The sequence below is a fragment of the Canis aureus genome, chromosome 25, assembly GCF_053574225.1.
Source record: "Canis aureus isolate CA01 chromosome 25, VMU_Caureus_v.1.0, whole genome shotgun sequence".
Classification (NCBI taxonomy): domain Eukaryota; kingdom Metazoa; phylum Chordata; class Mammalia; order Carnivora; family Canidae; genus Canis; species Canis aureus.
This window is the reverse complement of record NC_135635.1, coordinates 46315724-46340352: the sequence shown is the minus strand read 5'-3', so window position 1 is coordinate 46340352 and position 24629 is coordinate 46315724. Positions and strand designations below refer to the sequence as shown.

At 44.0% G+C, this 24629-nt stretch overlaps 3 protein-coding genes across 13 annotated transcripts in view; 2 read left to right on the top strand and 1 right to left on the bottom strand.

Annotated features, from left to right (window-relative positions):
- The window catches only part of BCL2L13 (BCL2 like 13), an 86753-nt gene extending 80102 nt beyond the window's left edge, over positions 1 to 6651 (bottom strand). For 2 of the 11 annotated variants that reach the window (XM_077871732.1, XM_077871733.1), the window contains exon 1: positions 6468 to 6650. The gene's annotated coding sequence lies outside the window, so the exon portion shown is untranslated. Of the gene's footprint in view, positions 1 to 6337 lie in introns of all 11 variants that reach the window. The other 9 variants (XR_013364532.1, XM_077871731.1, XM_077871735.1 and 6 more) reach the window with 9 other exon arrangements.
- LOC144297525 (uncharacterized) lies at positions 948 to 14321 on the top strand. Its single transcript, XM_077871801.1, has 4 exons — positions 948 to 963; positions 5915 to 6599; positions 12119 to 12426; positions 13945 to 14321. The coding sequence occupies exons 1-2, from the start codon at positions 948 to 950 to the stop codon at positions 6550 to 6552; spliced, it is 654 nt and encodes a 217-aa protein (XP_077727927.1). The 3' UTR covers positions 6553 to 6599; positions 12119 to 12426; positions 13945 to 14321.
- Positions 14156 to 24629, top strand: part of ATP6V1E1 (ATPase H+ transporting V1 subunit E1) — a 26439-nt gene continuing 15965 nt past the window's right edge. The window contains exons 1-2 of the mRNA XM_077871740.1: positions 14156 to 14320; positions 21190 to 21255. Coding sequence (XP_077727866.1) covers positions 14288 to 14320; positions 21190 to 21255 — 99 coding nt within the window. The 5' untranslated portion in view covers positions 14156 to 14287. The remainder of the gene's footprint in view (positions 14321 to 21189; positions 21256 to 24629) is intronic.

Sequence of the window (24629 nt, the reverse complement as noted above, 5' to 3'; positions counted from 1 at the left end):
CAGGACTCGATCCCGAGACTCCAGGATCATGCCCTGAGCCGAAGACAGGTGCTAAACCACTGAGCTACCCAGGATTCCCAAGTTCAGTGTAGTTTTTAGGCTTTAAATGTGTATTGGACAATCTAAGTATAAATATATCAGACCGGGATCCCTGGGTGGCGCAGCGGTTTGGCGCCTGCCTTTGGCCCAGGGCGCGATCCTGGAGACCCCGGATCAAGTCCCACATTGGGCTCCCGGTGCATGGAGCCTGCTTCTCCCTCTGCCTGCGTCTCTGCCTCTCTCTCTCCTCTCTGTGCATTCTCATGAATAAATAAATAAAATCTTTAAAAAAAATAAAATAAAATAAATAAATATATCAGACCTAAATATGACAGACTTACAGTATTAAATATCTAACTTCTAATTTAGCTTTAGCTTCCAGTTAGCTATAGAGAAACAAAGCAGCTCATTCAGGCCTGTGGTTAGGTGGCAGGGTAGACAGACACCAGGAATGCTATTACGCACCTAGTGTGTTGGTATTATAGAACAAAGGGGGACACCTGGGTGGCTCAGCGCTTTAGCGCCTGCCTTTGGCCCAGGGCATGATCCTGGAGTCCTGGGATTGAGCCCGCACTGGGCTCCCTGCATGGAGCCTGCTTCTCCCTCTGCCTGTGTCTCTGCTCTCTGTGTGTCTCATGAATAAATAAATAAATAAAATCTTTAAAAAAAATTATAGAACAAAGGCATTGAGAATATGCAAAATATAAACTCCACTGCACTAGTACAGGGTCATGTACTCTAAGGGTTTTCTGAGAAGAGAGGGCATGCACTTCCTTTGCAACATTCTGTAGTGCAGTCAACAGACTTGCACAATGGGCTCTTGCGTTTTGAACAAATATAAATAAATTACATCTGCACAAGATCTCTATTTTGAAGCATTCTTCCACATGTTGTCATAGTAATCCTCTATGCTACAGGGAAAAGGTAAGTCTTAATTTTACTGATGGGAGAATCAAGAACAATTTATTTGCACAAAATCATACCGCTAGTTAACAGTGTAATCACTTGGTTAGGTACGTTGTCTTCAGTTCTGAACTCAAGGCATATTTACTGCATACCAGGCAATATGCTGGGTGAGAAGAATGCAGAGGTGAAAACACTAATAACAAGAGGAAGAAATGGTAGACAAAGTGTGTTTTTCAAAGGGACTACTGAAAGAAGCAAGTTTGTCAATTTTAAGAATGGGGCAAGGAGGGGCACCTGGGTGGCTCAGTCCCTTAAGCATCTGCTTTTGGCTGAGGTCATGATCCCAGGGTCCTGAAATTGAGCCTCAGGGAGCCTGCTTCTCCTTCTCCCCCTCCCTGCTGCTCCCCTACTGTACTCTCTGACAAATTAAAAAAAAAAAATTAAAAATCTTTAAAAAGAATGGGGCAAGGGAAAAAAGGAAAAAGACAGATCGGATGAAAGGTAAACATGATCACTCAGATCTCTCCTGGAAGCAGGTAAAATGCTCAGGTTCACACCACTACTGCCTCACCAACACAGAGTGCATTTCTCCTGTAGGACATCTCAAGCTTCTTTTTAAATTATAAGAACATAGTTAATTTACTCTAAATCTTGTTTAGTAGCAGACTCTTTTAGAATTCAAATTAGGTATAAGTGCTCTTGTATCCTGAAGTTTAAATATAGTTTTAAATATAAAAACTCCTGGGCATCCCAGCTGGCTCAGCGGTTTAGCGCCACCTTCAGCCCAGGGGTGATCCTGGAGACCCGGGATCAAGTCCCACTCTGGCTCCCTGCGTGGAGCCTGCTTCTCCCTCTGCCTGTGTCTCTGCCTCTCTCTCTCCGTGTCCCTCATGAATAAATAAATAAAATATTTAAAAACAAACAAACAAAACTACTGGAGTGCCTGGCTAGCTCTGTCAATGGAACATGCAACTCTTGATTTTGGTATTGTCATGAGTTCAAACCTGGTGTTGGGCATAGAGCTTACTTAAAACTAATAAAAATTTAGAAAATAAATATAAAAACTAACTTTTGCACAAATCTAACAAGCCACTGACTATATCCGTTGTTACCAGCTGTTTCCTTCTCTGCCTTACACCTTTAGTTTGCTCCTCTATTAAGTTACAAGCAGGTGCCGGCCAAATGGACAGCAGGAGGAAGCTTGGAGTAATTTAATCCTATGTTTATACATTCATTTGGTGGTGTCTCCAAAACCAGGCAGAAATAAAACATCCTTCAGCAACAAATGTAACATTCACAACTTACAATAAATACTTTGCTTTATTTATTTTTAACCAGATTTCTATCATGAATACATCTGAATACATCATGAATACCAATGCAAATTCCAGGATGCCCGCACTGATGGTACTACAGGAATTAAAGCCTATTTTATGAACTATAACCAGAAGGTAGGTAGCAACTATTAAACTCTACTTTAAATTCTTATGGAAAGCAAATCTGCAACATGAGTTTTTTTAGTTGTTTCCCAAACTCGTCTGATCATAATCACCTTGGATGCTTGTGGAAAATAGACATTTCCAGGACCCACTTCAGGCATACTATTTACAATACCATAGCTTTATTGTATTCCTTAACTCCATTGAGCCAAAACAGAAATACATTACAATTTAACATGTTTTAATTATTTCAAGAAGCTTTGTTCTTAGACCATTTCCATCCACTAAAATTATAATAAGACTCATATACTCCAGTAATAGAGTTGAACAGATCCATAATCCATTTACAAAAAGAAAAATAAAAAATCCACAGATAACTCAATCACAAATCAAAACTCTGGAATTTTATTTTATTTTTTAAAAGATTTTATTTATTTATTCATGACAGAAATAGAGAGAGAGAGAGAGAGAGGCAGAGACACAGGCAGAGGGAGAAGCAGGCTCCCTATCCCGGCTCTCCAGGACCACACCCGGGCAGAAGGCGGGGCCAAACCACTGGGCCACCGGGGCTGCCCAAAACTCTGGAATTTTAAACATTAACAAAGTTTTTGGGTTACAAGATCTCAACTCTCAAGACTCACTGGTGGTTTAGTAGAGAGTTTGTTTCAAGTTCCACAAATTAAGTACAGTAACTTTCATTTTTAAAGATTCATACTTTATTAGCCCCTATAGAATTCTAGGACTTTCTCTAAAATAAGAGAAGTAAAATTAAATAATCCTAATAAAAACTGTGAAATTTAAAAATCCACTTGACCAGGACACCTGGGTGGCTTAGCAGCTGAGTGTCTGCCTTTGGCTCCGGGCGTGATCACGGGGTCCTGGGATCGAGCCCCACATCAGGCTCCTTTCGTGAGGCCTGCTTCTCCCTCTGCCTGTGTCTCTGCCTCTCTATGTCTCGTGAATAAATAAAATCTTAAAAAAAAAAAAATTTCACCCCACCCAGCTGAGAAATGCAACTGGGCAAACGTGTCATTTTTAAAACTCAGCAGACACTAAATATTCTAGTGTAGACAGGCCCTTTCCTACTGAAACATGCTTAATTGAAATGCTCTAGTTCAATCTTGTTTTAAGAGCTGTCCCAAAATGTTTTCACTCAGCAGTTGGGATTCAAAGATAATGTACTTTATAGAGGAATGCTTCACTTTTCCCCTCTCCCCACAGGCACAGTCTTTCACAATAATTAGGCTTCCCATGTATATGTAGATAGCTTTATAAAAGGGAGGCATAAAATTCAATTGCTCTGTTCCACTCCCAGGTATATGCCAGAGACATGAAAACACATGTCTACATAAAACCTTGCACATGAATAGTTATAGCAGCATAATATTTAACAGCCAAATAGTGAAAATAACTGCCCATCAGCTGATGAATAAAGAAAATTCATACATCCATACTATGGCATATTGTGGCTATAAAAAGGACAGACAGATGCTACAACATGGATGAACCCTGATAACATCATGCTGAGTAAAAGAGGCCAGTCACAAAAGACCACATATTGCATAATTCTGTTTGTATGAAATATCCAGAATTGGTCAGTCCATAGACAGAAAGTAAATCCGTGGTTGCCTAAGTAGGGGAGGTGAAGGAGACTGGGAATAAAAAATGACTAATGGGTACGGGGTTTTGTTTGAGGTTGATGAAAAGTGCGGCAGTGGTTTTACATTCTGTGAATATACTAAAACCAGTCCAAAAAAAAAAAAAAAGAGCCATTAAATTGTGATATCGGTGAGTTGTAAGTTATGTCTCAAGGGGACGCCTGGGTGGCTCAATGGTTGAGCGCCTGTCTTTGGCCCAGGGCATGATCCTGGAGACCTGGGATCAAGTCCCACATCGGGCTCCCTGCATGGAGCCTGCTTCTCTCTCTGCCTGTGTCTGCCCCTCTCTCTGTGTGTGTCTCTCATGAATAAATAAATAAAATCTTAGGGAAAAAAAAAAAGTTATGTCTCAAGATGTTAAAAAAAAAACAGCTAGTCTGGTAACAGACCTCTCCCTTCAACGCTGTAATATATATTAAATAAGAATCTTGGTGATCATTTCTTTGGAATAAGATATGAATCAAAATGAAATTGAAAAATGATAAAAAGCAGGACAGCAAGATTGTTTAAAATTTGTTTTCTGGGATCCCTGGGTGGTGCAGCGGTTTAGCGCCTGCCTTTGGCCCAGGGCGCGATCCTGGAGACCCGGGATCGAATCCCACATCAGGCTCCCGGTGCATGGAGTCTGCTTCTCCCTCTGCCTATGTCTCTGCCTCTCTCTCTCTCACTGTGTGGCTATCATAAATAAAATAAAATTAAAATTAAAAAAAATTTGTTTTCTATGTCTAAATTATTTCATAAGAGAGCAGCCCAGGTGGCTCAGTGGTTTAGTGCGGCCTTCAGCCCAGGGCCTGATCCTAGAGACCTGGGCCTGATCCTAGAGGCCCGGGATGGAGTCCCACATGGGGCTCCTTGCATGGAGCCTGCTTCTCCCTCTGCCTGTGTCTCTGCCTCTCTCTCTCTCTCTCTCTCAGTCTCTCATGGATAAAGAAATAAAATAATTTTTAAAAAATAAAGAAATAAAATATTTCATAAGTAGATTTTTAAAACAATGATTATTGTTGCATATTACTTATCCTAAAAGTTTCGTGTATGAGATATTTAGTAGTGATTAATTGATGTGCTAGAGAGCAACATCTTTACAAAACTGGCTGGACTCAACTTTACATATCCTTCAACTCAATTCAATTCAACTAGTGAGGTACAAGCCTCCAAGAAAATGAATCACTTAAAAAAAAAAAAAAAAACAACAACTGAAAGTTGTACCTGACCAAAGAATTTTCAGACCCCTTACCGGCCTATTATCAAATGGAGAACATTTCATAACGGCTTAAACAGTTTCAATTGGCAGGTGCAAATGCGCACGGCACACTTACCCAACTATGTATATGAGGTATAAATAGTTTACTACCTACAAAAACATGTGCTTAATTTTCTGGGAGATAAAAAAAGAAGGTACTAGAAGGGTGTGGCAACTCATCCAAGGTCACAACAAGTCAGGGCAGAGATCAGCATTCTGGTTTACACAAACCTCCAGAGGAAATCTTACTGACAATTTCGCAAAAAGACTTCGTTTGTTTTGCTTTACCATAGTAAAGCAAAAAAGGGGAGGGGGGGAGGCGGTTACCGTCAGTTCGGTTTAAAACTTCCAAAAAGACAGCGAGATCGCTATTTTAAATAAACAAATCCTGGTGCGGGGAGCGGGTAAGACAAAGGTCCCAGTGCCGAGTGTGTGAACGACTGGCCAGATCCTTCCGATTTCCAACCCAAGTTAAGCCTCAATTCGAAAACTCTAGGAGTCTTCCTTCCTAGCTGGTTATGAGGGGAAAACTTGGAATCTCGCTGGAAGAGCAAGAGGATAAATGTCAAAGGAAGAAACGCCTTAGTGAGAGCCGTACTTCCCCCGGGAATAAGGAGGCGGATTTTTCTGAGAAACAGACCACGGTCCCGACGGGCGTCAGAGCGGCCGTGAGCAAGGGCTGGCACCTCCGCGCCGCTCCGGGAAGGCCCAGCGCGGACCCGCAGCGCCGACCGCCAGGCACTTAAGGGTCGCACGAAGCGCTCCCCTCCGCCCGCGGCGCGCGCTGCGCCCCAGCCCGGCCCTGCACACGGGCGCCGGCTCTCCACGTGAAGGTCTCGGCGGCGAAGAGCGGCCGGGCCGGGCCGGGCCGAGGCGAGGCCGGGCTCCCCCGCTCCGGCTCCCCCGCCTCCGGCAGCCCTGCTCGGCCGGCGTCCGCGGCGGGGCCGCACAGGTCCGGGCGCGAACAAGTGGACCCCGAAGCTCTGAGGCCCCGGGCACGGGAGCGCCGCCCCACACGCACACCCTCTCTCAGTCACAGGCTCACGGACACTCACTCACGCGTCGTCGGAACCACCCGGGAGGCGGTGGTTCGGCAACCTCTGGACACCTGCCTGCCCAGGGAAAACCGCCTGAAGAGCCGGACGAGGACCCGACTCTGCCTGCCCACAGCCTCACTCCCCTCACCTGGCCCTGGCCCCTTGCCCCAGAAGAGATGGAACGGGCGGCGGCGACGGCAGTCGTTTCCGACAGGGTCCCCCAGCGGCGGTAGCTGCTCCGACCCGCGGCCCTAATCTACCGCCGCCGCCATGTTGGAAGGTGAGGTCACCCCCGGCGCGCTTCCGTCACCGCCGGCGTCGGGGCGGGCCTGGAGCGTCCAAGAGAGGCGGCTCTGCTCCACTGAGCGGAAGCACGGGTCATAGAGGCCCGGAGGTCGCGTCGCGCAGACGTGACCCGGAAGAGCCGCCCTCCTAGCCGGCTCTTCCGGCGAGTGGCTCAAATCTATGGTTCGAGGGGGCGCGGGGGGCGACGGTCTTTGACGGCCGGAGGAAGGGCGGTGGGCTCTTGAGGAGGGGAGCCTTGGGGAGAGGAGCCGGCGGCCTCCGCGGAGAGGACCGCGGCTGCTCCCGCAGCGTGTTCGTGTGGATGTATGGAGCAAACAAGTGTTGAGGCTTACGTGTGTGCGAGCCAACGGCCTGGGGAGGTGTCAGCGTTCAAGAAAGCGGCTGAGTTCGCAGTCAGTTGTCGGGGAAGACGCTCCCTGAAATCTGGGGGAAATTTCTAGCAGTCGGGGGCGGTGGGGCCGGGAGGGCTCCGCGGGAGGGCCCTGCCTGAGCACGTGAGCCCCGGCACGAGCGCGGCGAGGGACGTCTGGCGGCGCCAGGTGCTCGCCCGGAGCAGGGTGCCTGGAGCGCGGCGCGCCTCGGGGTGCGCCTGACCCCGCCCCTCGGGGCGTCTGACGGCATCTCTCAGCCGTGCCTGAGGGGGACCCCGCGGCCTGAGGTACGGAGAGGACGCGGGATCATGCATCTGGTTGTCACATCTTCATTAGTCTTTTTTTTTTTAAAGATTTTATTTATTCATGAGAGACACAGGCAGAGGGAGAAGCAGGCTCCACGCAGGGAGCCCGACGCGGGACTCGATCCCGGGACTCCGGGATCACGCCCTGGGCCGAAGGCAGGCGCCAAACCGCTGCGCCACCCGGGGATCCCAGTCTTGTTTTTTAAATAACATTGACTTTTTCAAGCAAATTCACACAATGGAAATTATTCGGCAATAAAACAAAAAGGAATTGCTGGCATTGTGAAAAATTATCAAGGAAACCTCATTTAAAATAGAATCACTGGAAAATAAATAAAATAGAATCACTGGAGGTACCTGGCTGGCACAGTTGGAAGAGCATGCAGCTCTTGATCTCAGGGTCATGAGTTCCAGCCCTGGGTTGAGCCTAGAAATTACAAAAAAATATATGTTTTTAATAAAAAATAAGGGCAGCCCCAGTGGCGCAGCGGTTTGGCGCCGCCTTCAGCCCAGGGCCCGATCCTGGAGACCCAGGAGCCTGCTTCTCCCTCTGCCTGTGTCTCTGCCTCTCTCTTTCTCTCTCTCTCATTAATAAATAAATAAAATATTTTAAAAAAATAATGAATAAAACCGCCTTTAAGGATCACCTAGGTGGCTCAGTTGGTTAAGCGTCTTCTCTTGGCTCTGATCATGATCCTGGGCTTCTGGGATCCAGCCCTGCATGTGGCTCCCTGCTCAACCAGGAGCCTCCTTTTCCCTCTCCCTCGGCCTGCCTCTCCCCGTGCTTGTGCTGTCAAGTAAATGGAATCTTTAAAAAAGAAAAGCCAGAAGGGGGAGCTCTTATGCCCTATCAATCTGTCAATTGCGGATCCAATGATAAGACGTAGTGGAGGGTGGACAGGCCTGGCTGGCTTAGTCCTTAGAGCCTGCAACTCTATCTGGAGATTTTGAGGTCCATCCTCACACTGGGGATGGAGATGACAAAAATACAATTTCTAGGGCAGCCCCGGTGGCCCAGCGGTTTAGTGCCGCCTTCAACCAAGGTGTGATCCTGGAGACTCGGGATCGAGTCCCACGTCGGGCTCCCTGCATGGAGCCTGCTTCTCCCTCTGCCTGTGTCTCTGCCTCTCTGTGTGTGTCTGTCATGAATAAGACAGACACACACACACACACAGAGGGGCAGAGACATAGGCAGAAAGGAGAAGCAGGCTCCATGCAGGGAGCTGATGCACAACTGGCTCCTGGGACTCCAGGATCACACCCTGGGCCCAAGGCAGGCAGGTGCTAACTGCTGAGCCACCCAGGCATCCCTAAAAATAAATTAAAAATAAAATTTAAAGGGGTGTCTGAGTGGCTCAGTCGGTTAGACATCTGACTATTGATTTCAGCTCAGGTCTTGATCTCAGGGGCATGAGTTCAAGCCCCATGTTGGGCTCCACTCCAGATGTGGCACCTACTTAAAAAAAAAAAAAGGTGGGACGCTTGGGTGGTTCAGTGGTTGAGCGTTTGCCTTTGGCTCAGATCATGATGCCGGAGTCCTGGGATCAAGTCCCCCATCAGGCTCCCTACAGGGAGCCTGCTTCTCTCTCTGCCTTTGTCTCTGCTTCTCTCTGTGTCTCTCATGAATAAATAAATAAATAACTCTAAAATGATAAAAAGAGAGATTTAAAAACAAAATTTAAGAGGGCATCTACAGGGGTAACTGCATGTCTCAGTTGGTTAAGTGTCTGCCTTTGGCTCCAGTCATGATCTCAGGGTCCTGGAATGGAGCCCCACATAGGGGTTCCCTGTTCCACGGGGCACCTGCTTCTTCCTCTCCCTTGTCCTTCCCCCTGCTCTTGTGTTCTCTCTCAAAGAAACAAAATCTTTAAAAATAGTAATAATAAATAAAGGGGCACCTGCATGACCTAGTTGGTTAAAGCATCTGACTCTTGGTTTCGGCTGGGGTTATGGGATAGATCCTTGAGTCTGTTTCTGAGCTCAGTGCAGTCTCTGCTTGGAATTCTTTCCCCCTCTCTCTGCCCCTGCCCCCTGCGCTCACATCCGTGCTCTCTCTGAAAATAAATAAATCTTTTAAAAAAATAAAAAATAAAATTTTTTAAAAAAGAAGAGAGGGTACCTTGCAAGTCCATATTACCTTATTACGCCAGGAGGAGGAGGATAGATTTTTCACTTCCTCCAGCAACAAACCAGCCAATGAGAAATCACACAACTTAGCTAATGAAAATCCACTATACTTGGAACTCCCAGTTTACTCAATGGATTTTTTGCTTATAACATCCCATTCCTCTATAATAGAGAGCAGTCCTCTCCTTTGTTCTCTTGAATGTCCTGAATTGCAATTCTCTGCTATTCTGAATAAACCCATCTTTACTAACAAAAAAATCCTGACACTTATTTTTAAGGTTAACATTACATGCGACAATATGGATTAATCTCAAAACATTGTGTTGAGTGAAAGAAGCCAGACACAAAAATGTACAAATTATGTGATTCCGTTTATATGAATTTCAGGAATAGGTAAAATTTAGTTAATGGTTATAGAAATCAGCACACTGTTTCCTCGAGGTAGAAAGTGTGGGATTAACTAGAAAGGAACTTTCTAGGATAATGGAAATAGTCTGTATCTTGATTGGGGTGGTAATCCCACATATATCAGAACTCATCTGATTGTAGACCTATGGAGATTTTTTGTTTTTGTTTAAGATTTTATTTATTTGAGAGAGATCGAGTGAGAGAGCACAAGCAGAGGTGGGGGAAGGGCAGAAGGAGAAGCAGACTCCTCTCTGAGCAGAGAGCTCTACGTAGGGCTCCGTCCCGGAACTCTGGGATCACGACCTGAGCTAAAGGCAGATGCCCAACTGACTAAGCCACCCAGGGGCCCTGGTCTATGCAGTTTATTGTTTTTGTTCTTGTTTTTTAAGTCACATGAAATAATTCTCCATGGTTATGTTACCAATTTGCTGTGTGGTTAGGTTCAGTTTTGCTTTTTTCCCTTTTTAATTTTATTTTTTGAATGCATACTCTAAGGATAGAACATAGGTCAATGAAACAAAATTGAAAGTCCAGAATGGGCAATTGATTTTTAACAGAGGTATCAAAAGACAATTCAGTGCAGAAAGGGTTGGTCTTTTCAACAAATGGTGTTAAATCATATAGTCCGCCGAGTGAAGTAAGTCAGTCGGAGAAGGACAAACATTATATGTTCTCATTCATTTGGGGAATATAAATAATAGTGAAAGGGAATATAAGGGAAGGGAGAAGAAATGTGTGGGAAATATCAGAAAAGGAGACAGAACGTAAAGACTGCTAACTCTGGGAAACGAACTAGGGGTGGTAGAAGGGGAGGAGGGCGGGGGGTGGGAGTGAATGGGTGACGGGCACTGGGGGTTATTCTGTATGTTAGTAAATTGAACACCAATAAAAAATTAAAAAAATAATAAAATAAAATAAATCATATAGTCCTTACACAGAAATTATTTTATTTTAATCACAGCAGTCTATGGGTTTTGGGTTTGTTTGACAGATCTTCTACTGATCTTATTATAAAATCTAAACTCTTAAAAATAATAATAAGTAGGGGCACCTGGGTGGTTCAGTTGGCTAAGTGTCTGCCTTGGCTCAGGTCATGGTCCCAGGAATCCAGTCCTAGTTGGACTCCCTACTTGGTGGGGAGTCTGCTTCTCCCTCTCCCTCTGCCTCTCCCCTGGCTTGTGCATGTTCTCTCTCTCTCAAATAAATAAATAAGCAAATAAAATCTTTTAAAAAGTAAAAATAGGGACGCCTGGGTGGCTCAGTGATTGAGCGTCTGCCTTTGGCTCAGGGCATGATCAGGGCGTGACCCTGGGATCCAGGATCCAGTCCCATGTCAGGCTCCCCACAGAGAGCCTGCTTCTCCTTCTGCCTATGTCTCTCTCTCTCTGTCTTTCTTGAATAAATAAATCTTTAAAAAAATAAAAATTAAAAATAGAATCTAAACTCTAGACTCTGGTTGTTTTATTTAATTCTCATTCATCAGCTAGTTATTGAATTCCTACTATGTTCCAGGCAGTGTGCAGTGATATGGTCTCATGAAACTGACATTTTATTTCTTTTTTTTTAAAATATTTTATTTATTTATTCATGAGAGACTGAGAGAGAGAGAGAGGCAGAGACACAGGCAGAGAGAGAAGCAGGCTCCGTGCAGGGAAGCCCAATGTGGGACTCGATCCCCGGACTCCAGGATCACGTGGGCCAAAGGCAGGTGCTAAACCGCTGAGCCACCGAGGGATACGCACCACCCCCCGTTTTTTTTTTTTTTTAAGGTTTTATTTATTTATTCATGAGACACACAGAGACAGAGACACAGGCTCCATTCAGGGAGCCCAATGTGGGACTCCATCCCAGGACTCTGGGATCACGCCTGAGCCGAAGGTAGACGTTCAGCCACTGAGCCACTCAGGCGTCCCAATGAAGCTGACATTTTCTTAGAAAACCAGACAAAAACCTAAAAACAAAAAGAAAAAAAAAATTTAATTGTGACCTGTCCTGAAGTAAACAAGTGGTTGGAATAGAAAGGAAGGTGAAAGTGATGGGGAACAAGGGTAGCAGAGGACAAAGCACTGCAGAGATCCCACAAACGACTCCACCCCCACCCAGGGTGGGGTATGTGTGACATTCCTCAAGAAGCTTCCAATTGTCTTAATGTTAATGCCTTGTTAGAGGGAAAAGCAATCTTTAACTTGACAATGGCAAGGCCTCCAGTACCTTGGAGGTCCTCCTTAGCATGTGAAAATCCTTTTGAAACCTCCCTTTCCCTTACTTCCCCAACTCTGCAGGTATATAATCAGCCACCCCTCCGTCCGTTGTGCTTTAATAAAGCCACCATTTTGCACCAAAGACGTCTCAACAATTCTTTCTTGGTCGTTGGCTCCGGACCTCACCTATATTCCAAAATTTCATCAAAAGGGTGCTTTTGAAAAGCTCTCTCTAAAGAGGTGATATTTTAAGTTGGGACCTGAAAGAATAAAAAGCTAAATGTTAAGTGGAGGAAAAGAATCCAGGCATAAAGCTTGATGTTTCCCAGGAACTGAAAAGTAAAGCTGATGAGGTGGCGAGCAAGGGAAGAGGAGCTGAGGTCAAACAAGTAAGCAAGGCCCGGGGTGCGCGGGGGTGGGGGTGGGGCAGCACTCGCCCGGACCACGTGAGGTGTAGTACTCATAAGCAGAAGGAAGCCGTGGCGGATTGTAAATTGGGAAATGGCTAGATGCCAGCTAGGTTTTAAACCACTCTTTCTGTTGTGTGGGAAATTGGTTGGAAATGGGTAGGAAGCACACGCACCTCAGTTTCACTGTTTTCTGGTATCATTTGTTTATTCTTTTTAAAATTAATTATTCAAGGGACACTTGGTTGCCTCAGACAGTAGAGCATGTGACTCTTGGTCTTGGGGTTGTGAGTTCGAGCCCTGTATTGGGTGCAGAGATTACTTAAAATCTAAAAACAAAAAAACAAAAACCCACCCAATTCTTGAACAAAGACAGAGATGATTTAAGTTTTTTAAAATTTGTTTTTAGTAAAATAAAGCCAAGGCTTGATCCCCCCTCCCTGAGATTGAGTCGGGCGTTTAAGTTCAAGCGTTAGTTTATTATGCTGATTCTTTTTTAAATTAATTTATTTATTCATGAGAGATAGAGAGAGAGGGAGAGGCAGAGACAGAGATACAGGCAGAGGGAGAAGCAGGCTCCATGCAGGAAGCTGGATGTGGGACTCCATCCTAGGACCCCGGGATCACGCCCTGGGCCAAAAGCACACGCTCAGCCGCTGAGCCACCCAGACATCCCTGAAATTACTTCAAAATAAAAAGTTGATATTAAAAAAATGTATGTACCCTTTGACCTATAATTCTATTACTAGGAGTCTATCCTAAAAATAAAGAAGCTTTCAAAAGTTCTTTGCATTTGGGGAAAAAATGATATTTGAAGCAAACAAGTCTGGGGGAATTTTTACCCTAATTTTTTGAATAATTCCCTTTGAGGGGCACCTGGGTGGCTAATCAGTACCCCTCAAAATTGTCCAGATCATCAAATAGAAGATGGGATGCCAGGCCGGCTGAGTCAGAAGAGCAGAGTGGAGTTTAGCCCACCATTGGGTGTAATTACTTAAATAAATAAAGATTTTTTAAAAAAGGAAGGAAAGGTTGAGTAACTGTCAGACGCAAGAAATTTAGCAGACATGACAATTAAATAAAATGCAGTATTCTGGATGGGATTGTGGGATAGAAAACGAGCATTAGGTTAAAACCAAGGAAATGTGAATAATTACGAAATTGAGTCAATACATCAATATTGTTTAATTAGTTGGGACAATGTGCCATGCTAATATATATCAACAATATGGGACTCTGTGTGTCCAGGGAGAAAGATCTATGAAAACTCTCGGCTCTATCTGCTTTTTTTTTTTTTTTTTTTTTTGCAAATATAAAACTTCTAAAAATAAAATCTATTAATTAATAAAATACTCCTGAACTTGTTTTCATTAAGGCCAAGAAAGCAAAATTGTAGATTCTGACGTTGGAGTAAATAGTTAAACTTAAAAAAAAAACAAAAACAAAAAAAACGCAAGAGCTATCCGGCTAAGAAAATGCACACAATTCGGCTAATTTCAGACGCCAGAACTCCTGAACCCTCCCTCGTACTGAGTAATAAGCTGTTGGGGAAACAGCTCAGGAGTCACGAGCCAGCGGCCGAAGCCACGAGAACCCGGCGGGAAGCGGCAGCCTGCGCAGGCGCCCAGCCGGGGCGGGGCGGGACTTCCGGGGCCTGCTCTCCTCCCACTGGCTGAGGAAGCCCACGGGGCGGGGCCGCTAGGTCACCTGGAAGGAACCGGAAGCCGGAACCCTAAGCCAAAGGAAGCCGACGCCTCCGCAGGGTTTTCTTTTCCTGCTCTCTGCTGTCGCCTTCCAGGCTGAGCTCGAGCCAGCGGCCTTCCGGCCTAGCACAGCTTTCGCCATGGCCCTCAGCGATGCCGACGTGCAGAAGCAGGTGAGGACCTGCGGTTGGGTCTGGCGAAGTCGCAGCGCGGGGCTGGGGTGGCGGATGGAACCGGGCTCGGGGCCGCCCAGAGGCCGTAGGAGGGTCCGCACCGCCGGCGTCCGGGGCCTGGCGGGCGGTCGGCAGGAGCGGGGGTACCGCAGCTCCGGGGTCTTCCTCAGCGGGCGCCGTGTGCGTCGCCTCCCTGGCTGTGCTGCCTCTGGGCTCCCCCAGGCCTTTCGTATTTTCCCGGGGTACTCGCTGTGCTTGTTAAAGCGGAGAATTGAAAAACACGGAGTGAAACGCAACCCGAATGCAAGGATTGAAAGCCTTTTTTTCGCTTGCTTTTTAACCCTGAGAGAAAGGTTCACAGTACTACAGAGAGTGCTGACGGGGGAGAGTTGTTTCCAATGTTGTTTTGAGGTCATTTATTGGACTGTTAATCATCATTTTGGAAGAACCTCCTCTGTCATAATTGTAATGGTTGGTCTCTCACTAGGTGTGTACGTTGATGTTTATTAGTAATAATGCAGAATTCCACTTCGGTTTATGAACACCAGCGCCGGTGTTTGGCACAAAGTAAATAAGTCAAGGGTAATGGGAAAGATTCTGGAAGTAGTGAACGTCATTTTTGCAAGGGTATGATCAGTCTTGGGAAATTTTAGGTGTTTTCTAGTTTTGCTTTTTAATGTGCCATAGCTTCACCTTTGCAGGCATTAAGGAAGTTAGACTTCGAAGGACTCCCAGTATAATATATCGTCGATAGGCTTGTAACTAACATGGAAGAAAGTGATTTCCGTTTCCCCTGCTAGAGATACTCTGAAACCAGCGTCCTTGAATTTAGTAGTCATGTTGCCAGTGTATTTTTTCCGAAGAGGAAGCTTAATGCCTGCAATTTAGTCTTTACATAGTTTAGAGAACTAGGTTTATTTCTTTTTGAAGTACGAGGAAAATCTGTCTAAAGCCCACTCACTGGCTTATGAATCTTATTAAACGAGCAATAAAACTTTTTTCCTTGGATATTTCCATATCCTAGAAAATGACTGCATTTTATTTTTAGTCTACTATGCTCTAGGAATACTGGAATATTACTCAATCGGTGGCCTTGTGCTGATAATCACAAAGGGGAAATCATGTGACAAAAATAGCGCTGATGCAGAAGATTGAGAAATCTTATAATATTACAAAACAGTGGGTTTCTTACATTTATCACTGATGCTTCTGATTTTTACTCTAGGAAAAACCTGGTGCAGTGGAAAAATGCAGTGTCCTCCACATCTTCTAGCAGTCACAATGCTGATTCTTTTTCCACTTCCTCCTTCATCATCCCCCTCACACCTTTGTTATAATAAATTGAAGAATAAAGCTTCCCCCAGGAAAAATCATAATAACAAAAGTGGTGTATTTCATTGGAATCTAGACCAAAACCATTTTTCCTTTCAATAGAATTGAAAGATGGAGGAATCTATGGTCTCTACCCCTCCACACTACATGTAAGCTCCATAAGGCAGTGTGTTTTGTTCCCTGTATTCTTAGCAGTGAATAGACCAGGCACCAGGCACATAATAAGTGCTTGTAAATTGTGGATTCCCTGATTTCTTCCCCATTGTATGAAAATATTTCTATATATTTGCTTTTTGGTCTGGGGAGTATAGTTATTTACTTCATCAAATTTTTGGAGGAATCTGACTTCAAAAACTTAAAATCCAGTAGGGTTAGCAGGAAGAAGAACAGTATTTTTTATTTATTTATTTATTTATTTTTTTGTACAGGCCAGATTTTTCTGCCTTAGGGGTGGAGTTAAATGTCTTGAAGGGCTTGACTATTTTTCTTGTTGGAACTCTTGAAGAAAGAATATGGTCATGTTGGCTGTAAACAGGCTTCTCTGGCCGGGGTTAAAATGAGTGTGTTTTGCTCCAGGCTGTTCTGATCTAGTCAAATCCAGTAGTAGAGGGTCCAGCAGGAGTGATAAAAGCAGATAATGCAGGTTTGAATCAGCGTTCACCTCTATAGGCCTACTGTGCCTTGTAGCATTTATATAAACAACCTGTTTTGATTACTGTATTTAAACTATTTTTAGAATTCCAGCCTGAGTTCAGTAAGGTTTCAAACTGAACCTGTGGAGATACCATTCCTTACTATGAACACACACACAGATCTGGGGGACTAATCCTTTTAGCAAGGTCACAGTGATTTGCTATACAGGGCATCTCTGGACTAGGTACTCCAAATATTTCAAGGCATGAGATTTTATTTTATTTTTATTTATTTTATTTTTATTTATTTATGATAGTCACACAGAGAGGGAGAGAGGCAGAGACATAGGCAGAGGGAGAAGAAGGCTCCATGCACCGGGAGCCCGACGTGGGATTCGATCCCGGGTCTCCAGGATCGTGCCCTGGGCCAAAGGCAGGCACCAAACCGCTGTGCCACCCAGGGATCCCAAGGCATGAGATTTTATAAGTATTGTATTACCTATGAAATAGGCTTTGATTATCATAATTATTTGGGTTACTCAAGCATAGGGTAGTTGCTGAGAATTTTGACAAAAAATGGGACGCCTGGGTGGCTCAGTGGTTAAAGTGTCTGCCTTTGGCTCAGGGCGTGATCCTGGGGTCCAGGGATTGAGTCCCACATTGGGTTTCCTGTGTGGAGCCTGCTTCTCCCTCTGCCTGTGTCTCTGCCTCTCTCTCTCTTTCATGAATAAATAAATAAAATCTTAAAAAAAAGAATTTTGACAAAAAACTCCCCCCTTTTAAAACCATACTGTTTTTTCTTTAAGACTTTGATGCTGTGAGGTTGTATTATTAATGCCCTTTTTATTTTTATTTTTTAAAATATTTGTTAGGGAGGGAGAGAGCATGCATGCATGTTCAAGGGAGAGGGAGAAGCAGGCTCTCTGCCGAGGAGATGAGGATTGCAGGATCATGGCCTAAGCTGAAGGCACTTTGCTAACTGAGCCACCCAGGCACCCCTATCAATTCCCTTTAAAAAAAAAATACATAAAACTCATACCAAAACTTACTCATTTTAACCATTTTTTAAAGATTTTTTTTTTTAAGATTTTATTTAATCATGAGAGACACAGAGAGCGAGAGGCAGAGACACAGGCAGAGGGAGAAGCAGGTCCCTTGCAGGGAGCCTGATGTGGGACTTGATCCCGGATCCCCAGGATCATGCCCCGGGCTGAAGGCGGTGCCAAACCTCTAAGCCACCCAGGCTGCCCCATTTTTTTAAAGATTAATTAATTTTATTTATTTATTTATTTATTTATTTATTTATTTATTTATGAGAGACAGATAGGCAGAAGCACAGGCAGAGGGAGAAGCATATTGTTGAGCATATTCACATTATTGTAAAACAAATCCTAACTCTTTTGTACATCTGTACAGGAGATATATCTTTGTGGTACATGAAGAAGCTGGGAATTGTTTTCAGATTGTTAAACCTTAAAAAGTTCTTGGGTATCTCAAGAAGCTTAAAATACATACCAACAAGTTCTCATTCATTCACAAACGTTTATTAAGCACCCACTATAGTGGGAGTTGTTCCATGTTCTGGGGCTATGGTGATGTAAAAGAGAAGATCTCAGTATTCATGGAGCTTACCCTAAGTGGTAGAATTGATATACCGCAAGGAATTAGGGGCACCTGGGTTGCTCAGTTAAGCATCCGACTCTTGATTTTGGCTCAGGTTGTCATCTCAGGGTGGTAAGATACAGCCCTGCTTCCAGCTCCAAGCTCGGCATGGAGTTTACTTGAGATTCTCTCTCCCTCTGCCCCTCACCCTGCATGTGCACTCTTTCTCTCTCAAATAAATGAATAAAATCTTTTAAAAAATAAGCACAATGATTAATAACCTAGAGGTTATTGATATCTTTAAAATCATCTCTTTTTTTTTTAATTCATCATTTCTTTCAGATAGAGCCCCTATGAAATGAAACTACCAGTGAGTTTGATTTGAGCTGTATTACTTGTATATTCACTTGGGCATTTTACATCTTCCATTAGAGACAGTATTTCATTTATGAGTCAGAAAAAAAGAAAACTTCATTTATGAGTCTAAAATTGGATTAATGACCCTAAGCCCCATTCAGAAGACTTCGGTGGAGGGGTGCCTGGGTAGCTCATTCAGTTAGGTGGCTGCCTTTGGCTCAGGTAATGATCCCAGGGTCCTGGGATCAAGCCCTGCATTGGGCTCTCTGCTCAGCAGGGAGCATGCTTCTCCACTGCTTAAGCACTCTCTCAAATAAACAGATAAGTAAGACAGACTTCAGTGGACTTTATCCTCTGATCTAAAGCCTTTTAACAGGAACGCCTGGGTGGCTCAGTGGTTGAGCGTCTGCCTTCGGCTCAGGTTGTGATCCCCGGGTCCTAGAATGGAGTCCTGCATCAGGCTCCCTGCATGGAGCCTGCTTCTCCCTCTGCCTATGTCTCTGCCTCTCTCTCTGTGTCTCTCATGAATGAATAAATAAAATCTTAAAAAAAAAAAAATAAAGCCTTTTAACAGGTACCACATCTTACAGTTTAGTTGCGGATAGGGACAAGTAAGCAAGGAGTTAGGAATATGCATTTAGGTAGAAGAGGTGCAGAGTGCGCATTAGTGAGAAGTTCAGAAAAGATTTTCCACAGGAGGTGACAGTTAAGCAAGCTGAATCCTGAGAAGTTAGCTAGGTGAAGGGAGAAGAGTGAGTATTCCAAGTGGAAAGCACAGCATATTTTTTTTAAAGATTTATTTATTCATGAGAGACACAGGCAGAGGGATCACGCCCAGAGCCAAAGGCAGAACCTCAACCACTGAGCCATCCAGGCACAGCATATTTGAAATCATGAAGGTGAGGAAGACAATGGTGAATTCAAGGAACAGAAAAACTGAAATAAGTTTAGCAGGATAGGAACTAAGAGTCTAGAGTAGCCAGTGCTGAAAGTTATGTCATATGATGGTAAGCATTGACCAGATCATGTACTTTCTAAAACCTTTGCGCTTTATCATAAAGCTGAGTTGGGGGACGAGTGTGATACATGATGCAGCAGGCTGTTTTGTTTGTTTTGAATTCATGAGAGATCCCAAAAATATAGATCTTTTAGAAAGAAAGGCAGAGACATAGGCAGAGGGAGAGAGGGAGAAGCAGACTCCTCTCAGGGAGCCCGATGTGGTACTCGATCCCTGGACCCGGGATCACACTGTGAGCTGAAGAGCAGATGCTCAACTGCTGAGCCACCCAGGTGTCCCTGAAACAGGCATTTTAAAATATAAATATATATTTTTTATTTGTGTGTTTTTTTGTTTTTTTTTTTTTTTCATGAGAAACACAGAGAGAGGCAGAGACACAGGTAGAGGGAGAAGCAGGCTCCATGCAGGGAGCCCGACATGGGACTCAATCCCAGGTCTCCAGGATCAGGCCCTGGGCTGAAGGCAGCGCTAAACCGCTGAGCCACCCGGGCTGCCCAAAACAGGCATTTTTAAAGGATCTTTCTGGTTGTAGTGTAAAGTTGATTAGAGAGGAAATAACACTGAGGGCATGGAGACAAATTTGGAAGCTGTTGTAATAATTCATCTGAGAGATGGTGGTGGCAAAGACTAGGATGGTGGCTATAAAGATGGAGAGATGTGGACAAATTAAAGAACTATTCGAATAGAGGATTGAGGGGCACCTGGGTGGCTTAGTCAGTTAAGCATCTGCCTTTGCTCAGGTCTTGATCCCAGGGTTATAGGATCGAGCCCTTTATCTGTCTCCTAGCTCAAGAGGAAGCCTGTTTCTCCCTTTGCCTGCTGCTCCCGCTGCTCATGCTCATTCTAACTCTCTCTCTCTCTCAAATAAATCTTGGGAAAAAAAAGAGTTGATAGGATTTGGTGGTTGACTGGATGTGAGGACTGAGGTATGAGAGTCAAAGTCAGATGTGGGTGTAATCCTCAAGACAGAGACTAGAATGGGCATAGCAAGGGAGGTGGGGAGCCCCGGTGGCTCAGCGGTTTAGCGCCACCTTCAGTCCAGGGTGTGATCCTGGAGACCTGGGATCGAGTCCCATGTCAGGCTCCCTGCATGGAGCCTGCCTCTCCTTCTGCCTGTGTCTCTGTCTCTCTCTGTCTCTCATGAATAAATAAATAAAAAAATCTTTTTTAAAAAATGGGCAGAGGGGAGGAGAGTGATGAGCAGTTCATTATTGAGTGTGTTGGATTTTTAGATTGTTGTGAGTAGGCTATCTTAAAAAAAAAAAAAGCAGTCAAGGAAGCAGAGAAGAGGGTGGCCCTCAAGGAGAACAAGGAAGTCATGGAAGCAAAGAGAGGAGGTTGATTTTATACAAGTAATGTCAGTGAAGTAGAGGGGATAGAAGTCAGATTGAAGTACATTGAGAGTAGGAGGTAAGAAAGTCGAAAAAGTTTGGAGCACCTGGCTGGCTCAGTCAGAGTATGCGACTCTTGATCTTGGGGTTAGGAGTCTGAACTCCACGTTGGGTGTAGAGATGACTTAAAAATAAAAAGTAAAAATAAATCTTAACAGAAATATAGATCTTTTAAAAAGAAAGCTGAGAAATTAGAGACCTGTTTTATTACAGATGGAGAAGAGAAAAAAAAGAGGATGCTAACTGAAAGGTATATGAAGTAAAGGAGGTTATATATCCAGTCTTCCCTGCCCCCTTGACTCCAAGTTCTTTGAGAGTAGGATAATGTTGGGTTATACTGAATATTGCATCTGATCCATTTGGTGGAGCAACTTCCAGGTTGTAAGATAACTGAAAGCAGAGATTATTTCATTTATCCTGTACACAATGCCTGGCACATAATATGCATTTAGTAAATGGTTGAATGAATCAAAAAAGATCTATATATATTTTCTTGTTATATTAAAAAATGAAATAACCTTTTCTTCTTTCTTATAGATTAAGCATATGATGGCTTTTATTGAACAAGAAGCCAACGAGAAAGCAGAGGAAATAGATGCGAAGGTGAGATTCCATCTTCTAAGTTTAAAAAGTTATCAAAATTTCATGTTGTTTGGCTTTGATAACAATAATTAGTAAAATTGCTTAATAGCACATTGCATAGTACTGCTAAGGATGTGACTTATCTTTAATGTTAAAAATAAATTTTCCTTTCTAAACATTCTGATTGCCAATAAGTATCCTGAAATTTTATGGTAGAGAGTAGACAGGTAATAGATTAATTTTCTCATGGAATCTGGAATCCAGACTTTCAGCATCTATGACTAATTATGATAGTTGGTTAGGGGAGAGTATAGTATGTTTATGTTGTTATATATTTTTTTAAGATTTTATTTATTCATGAGAGGCAGAGACATAGGCAGAGGGAGAAGCAGGCCTGTGGGAAGCCTGATCTGGGACTCAGTTCTGCTCCAAGGCAGACAGTCAACCACTGAGCCACCCAGGCATCCCTTAAGATTTTTTTTTATAAAAGTAAAGGCTAAAAGAAAAAAAAAAAAGTAAAGGCTATCAGGTGAGAGTATGGAAGCAAGAACTTCATTTTTCCTTCAATGACTCCAAAAGCAAGAAAGGAGAGAAAGTTCATTTTTATTTTATTTATTTATTTATTTATTTTTAATTTTTATTTATTTATGATAGTCCACGCAGAGAGAGAGAGAGGCAGAGACACAGGCAGAAGGAGAAGCAGGCTCCATGCACCGGGAGCCTGACGTGGAATTCGATCCCGGGTCTCCAGGATCGTGCCCTGGGCCAAAGGCAGGCGCTAAACCGCTGCACCACCCAGGGATCCCAAGTTCGTTTTTAAAAACCTGTGTTGACAGGGGCACCTGGGTGGCTCAGGCAGTTGAGTGTCTGCCTTCGGCCTGGGTCGTGATCTCAGGGTCCTGGGATCCGGCCCCATGTTGGCCTGCCTGCTCAGCAAGGGGTCTGCCTCTCCCTATGCCCACTGCTTGTGCCATCTATCTCTGTCAAGTGAATACATATGATCTTAAAAATACATATAAAAAATAAGGGACGCTTGGGTGGCTCAGTGGTTGGGTGTTTTTGCCTTTGGCTCAGGGCGTGATCCTGGTCTGGGAGCCTGCTTCTCCCTCTCCCTATATCTATCTGTGTCTCATGAATAAATAAATAAAATATTTTTTAATAAAATAATTTAATAAAAAAATTAAAACCCATGTTGACAGTACAGTTGTCCTCAGGATAGTGGCCTAGGAAGCAGGTGGTGCTCCAGGTGCCAGGGTGGGACAGAATGAGGTTGGTGTTGCAGGAGGTGCAGGAGAAAGGCCCCTGGCAGGTTCTGCAGGAGGAGTCACATTGTTTACAAGCTCCCCCCTCTGAATGGTATCCTGAAGGGAAGTCAAGGGCACAGTGGTCCTCCTGCGACAGGTTGCGGGCATTCTCGCAGTTCAGGCAGATGCTGCTGCTGTCATGGAGATGAGCCGCACAGTGCTGGCTCGGACAATGACAGTCGGCAGGATTGTCACCGTGTACCCAGACAGCTCTGAGAGCTCCAATGCAGCATGCCCCCATTCACAGTGCTCCTGAGCTCTGATGTAAAGAGTAAAAAATAAAATCTTAAAAAAAAATCTTTTAAGGAAAAGACTGTTTTGTCTATCACTAACACATAACAGCTGATAGAGTATTGTTTAATTTTGTTTGATGAGGGCAGCCCAGGTGGCTCAGTGGTTTAGCGCTGCCTTCAGCCCAGGGTGCGATCCTGGAGACTTGGGATCAAGCCTCGTATCGGGCTCCGTGCATGGAGCCTGCTTCTCCCTCTGCCTGTGTCTCTGCCTCTCTCTCTCTCTCTCTCTCTCTCTCTCATGAATAAATAAAATCTTTAAAAAAATTTTTTTTTGTTTGATGATCATGATCAGTTTCTTATTTTTTTTTTTAATTTTTTAAAGATTTTTATTTATTTATTCATAGAGACAGAGAGAGAGGGGGGCAGAGACACAGGCAGAGTGAGAAGCAGGCTCCATGCAGGGAGCCTGACATGGGACTCGATTCCAGGTCTCCAGGATCAGGCCCTGGGCGGAAAGCGGTGCTAAACCCAGGCTGCCTTCATGATCAGTTTCTTGTCTCATTAGTGCCTTTATTTCCCTCTGAGACAAATGTAGAAATTCTGTTTTATCTGATAAATGCATTCCTATTTCAAATAGTCTTACCTTGTTTAACAGTCATCTTTATTTCCCATGGTAGGTATAGAAAAAAGCTGTTAGGCATTTCATTTATTTATGTATTTGTTTATTTTTATTTTTATTTTTTTATTTATGATAGTCACAGAGAGAGAGAGGCAGAGACATAGGCAGAGGGAGAAGCAGGCTCCATGCACCGGGAGCCCGATGTGGGATTCGATCCCGGGTCTCCAGGATCACGCCCTGGGCCAAAAGCAGGCGCTAAACCGCTGCGCCACCCAGGGATCCCAAAATGGTATTTTTAAAATGTAGATCAGTTACTATAAACTTTTCTATTAAATATATTCTAGGCCAGGGGTGCCTGGATGGCTCAGTCGGTTAAGTGTCTGGCTCAAGTCCTGGTCCCAGGGTCCTGGAATCGAGCCTTGCATTGCATTGGGCTCCCTGCTCAGCAGGAAGTCGACTTCTCCCTCTCCCCTCTGCCCCTCCCTCTTGCTTGTGTGCATGTGTGCTCTCAAATAAATACAATCTTAGAAAGCATATATGTATTTATTCTAGGTTGTCATTCAAAGCCTTTCTATATTTGATTTATATTTAATAATAATTTTTCTTACCGAGTGCCCAAAAATGTTGGAGGTTTAACCCAGGGATCCCGGAGGTTTAACCTTCATTTATATTTACATAAAGTAAAAGCCATCCTTACTGAATTCTGAGGAGGTTTAAGGATTTTGAACATGGTGACTAGGCAAGGGACACTTTGGGCTGATACTCTAGGTTTTCTGTGTTCTGTGCGCATTTGGTGCTATCATTGAGAAAACAAGAGGTACAGAAGATGACCTTAACACAGTAACAGTTGGAACCATGACAGGCATGTTGTATATATGTACCGGTGGTCTTCGAGGGGTAGCATGAAGTGGTCTAGCAGGACTAATGCTTGCTAGCCTCTGCACACTGTATAATAACTGGGAGCACATGAAAGCCTCCTTGTTCCAACAGTCACTCTGAAGATTTTAATAGCTTATGAATGGAGGAGACGTTAGTAGTCATCCAGGTCAATTTATGTGTCAGCCTAGAGTTAAAATAACTAAATAATAAAATCTTCTAAAAAAAAATTCTCTGGTCCCTTAGCATAATAGCCCTTTTTAAAAATATAAAATAAAAATTGGAAATTGTGATGAAGATTCATAGATAGGGGCACCTGGCTGGCTCAGTTGGTAGAGCATATGACCTTTTTTTTTTTTTTTT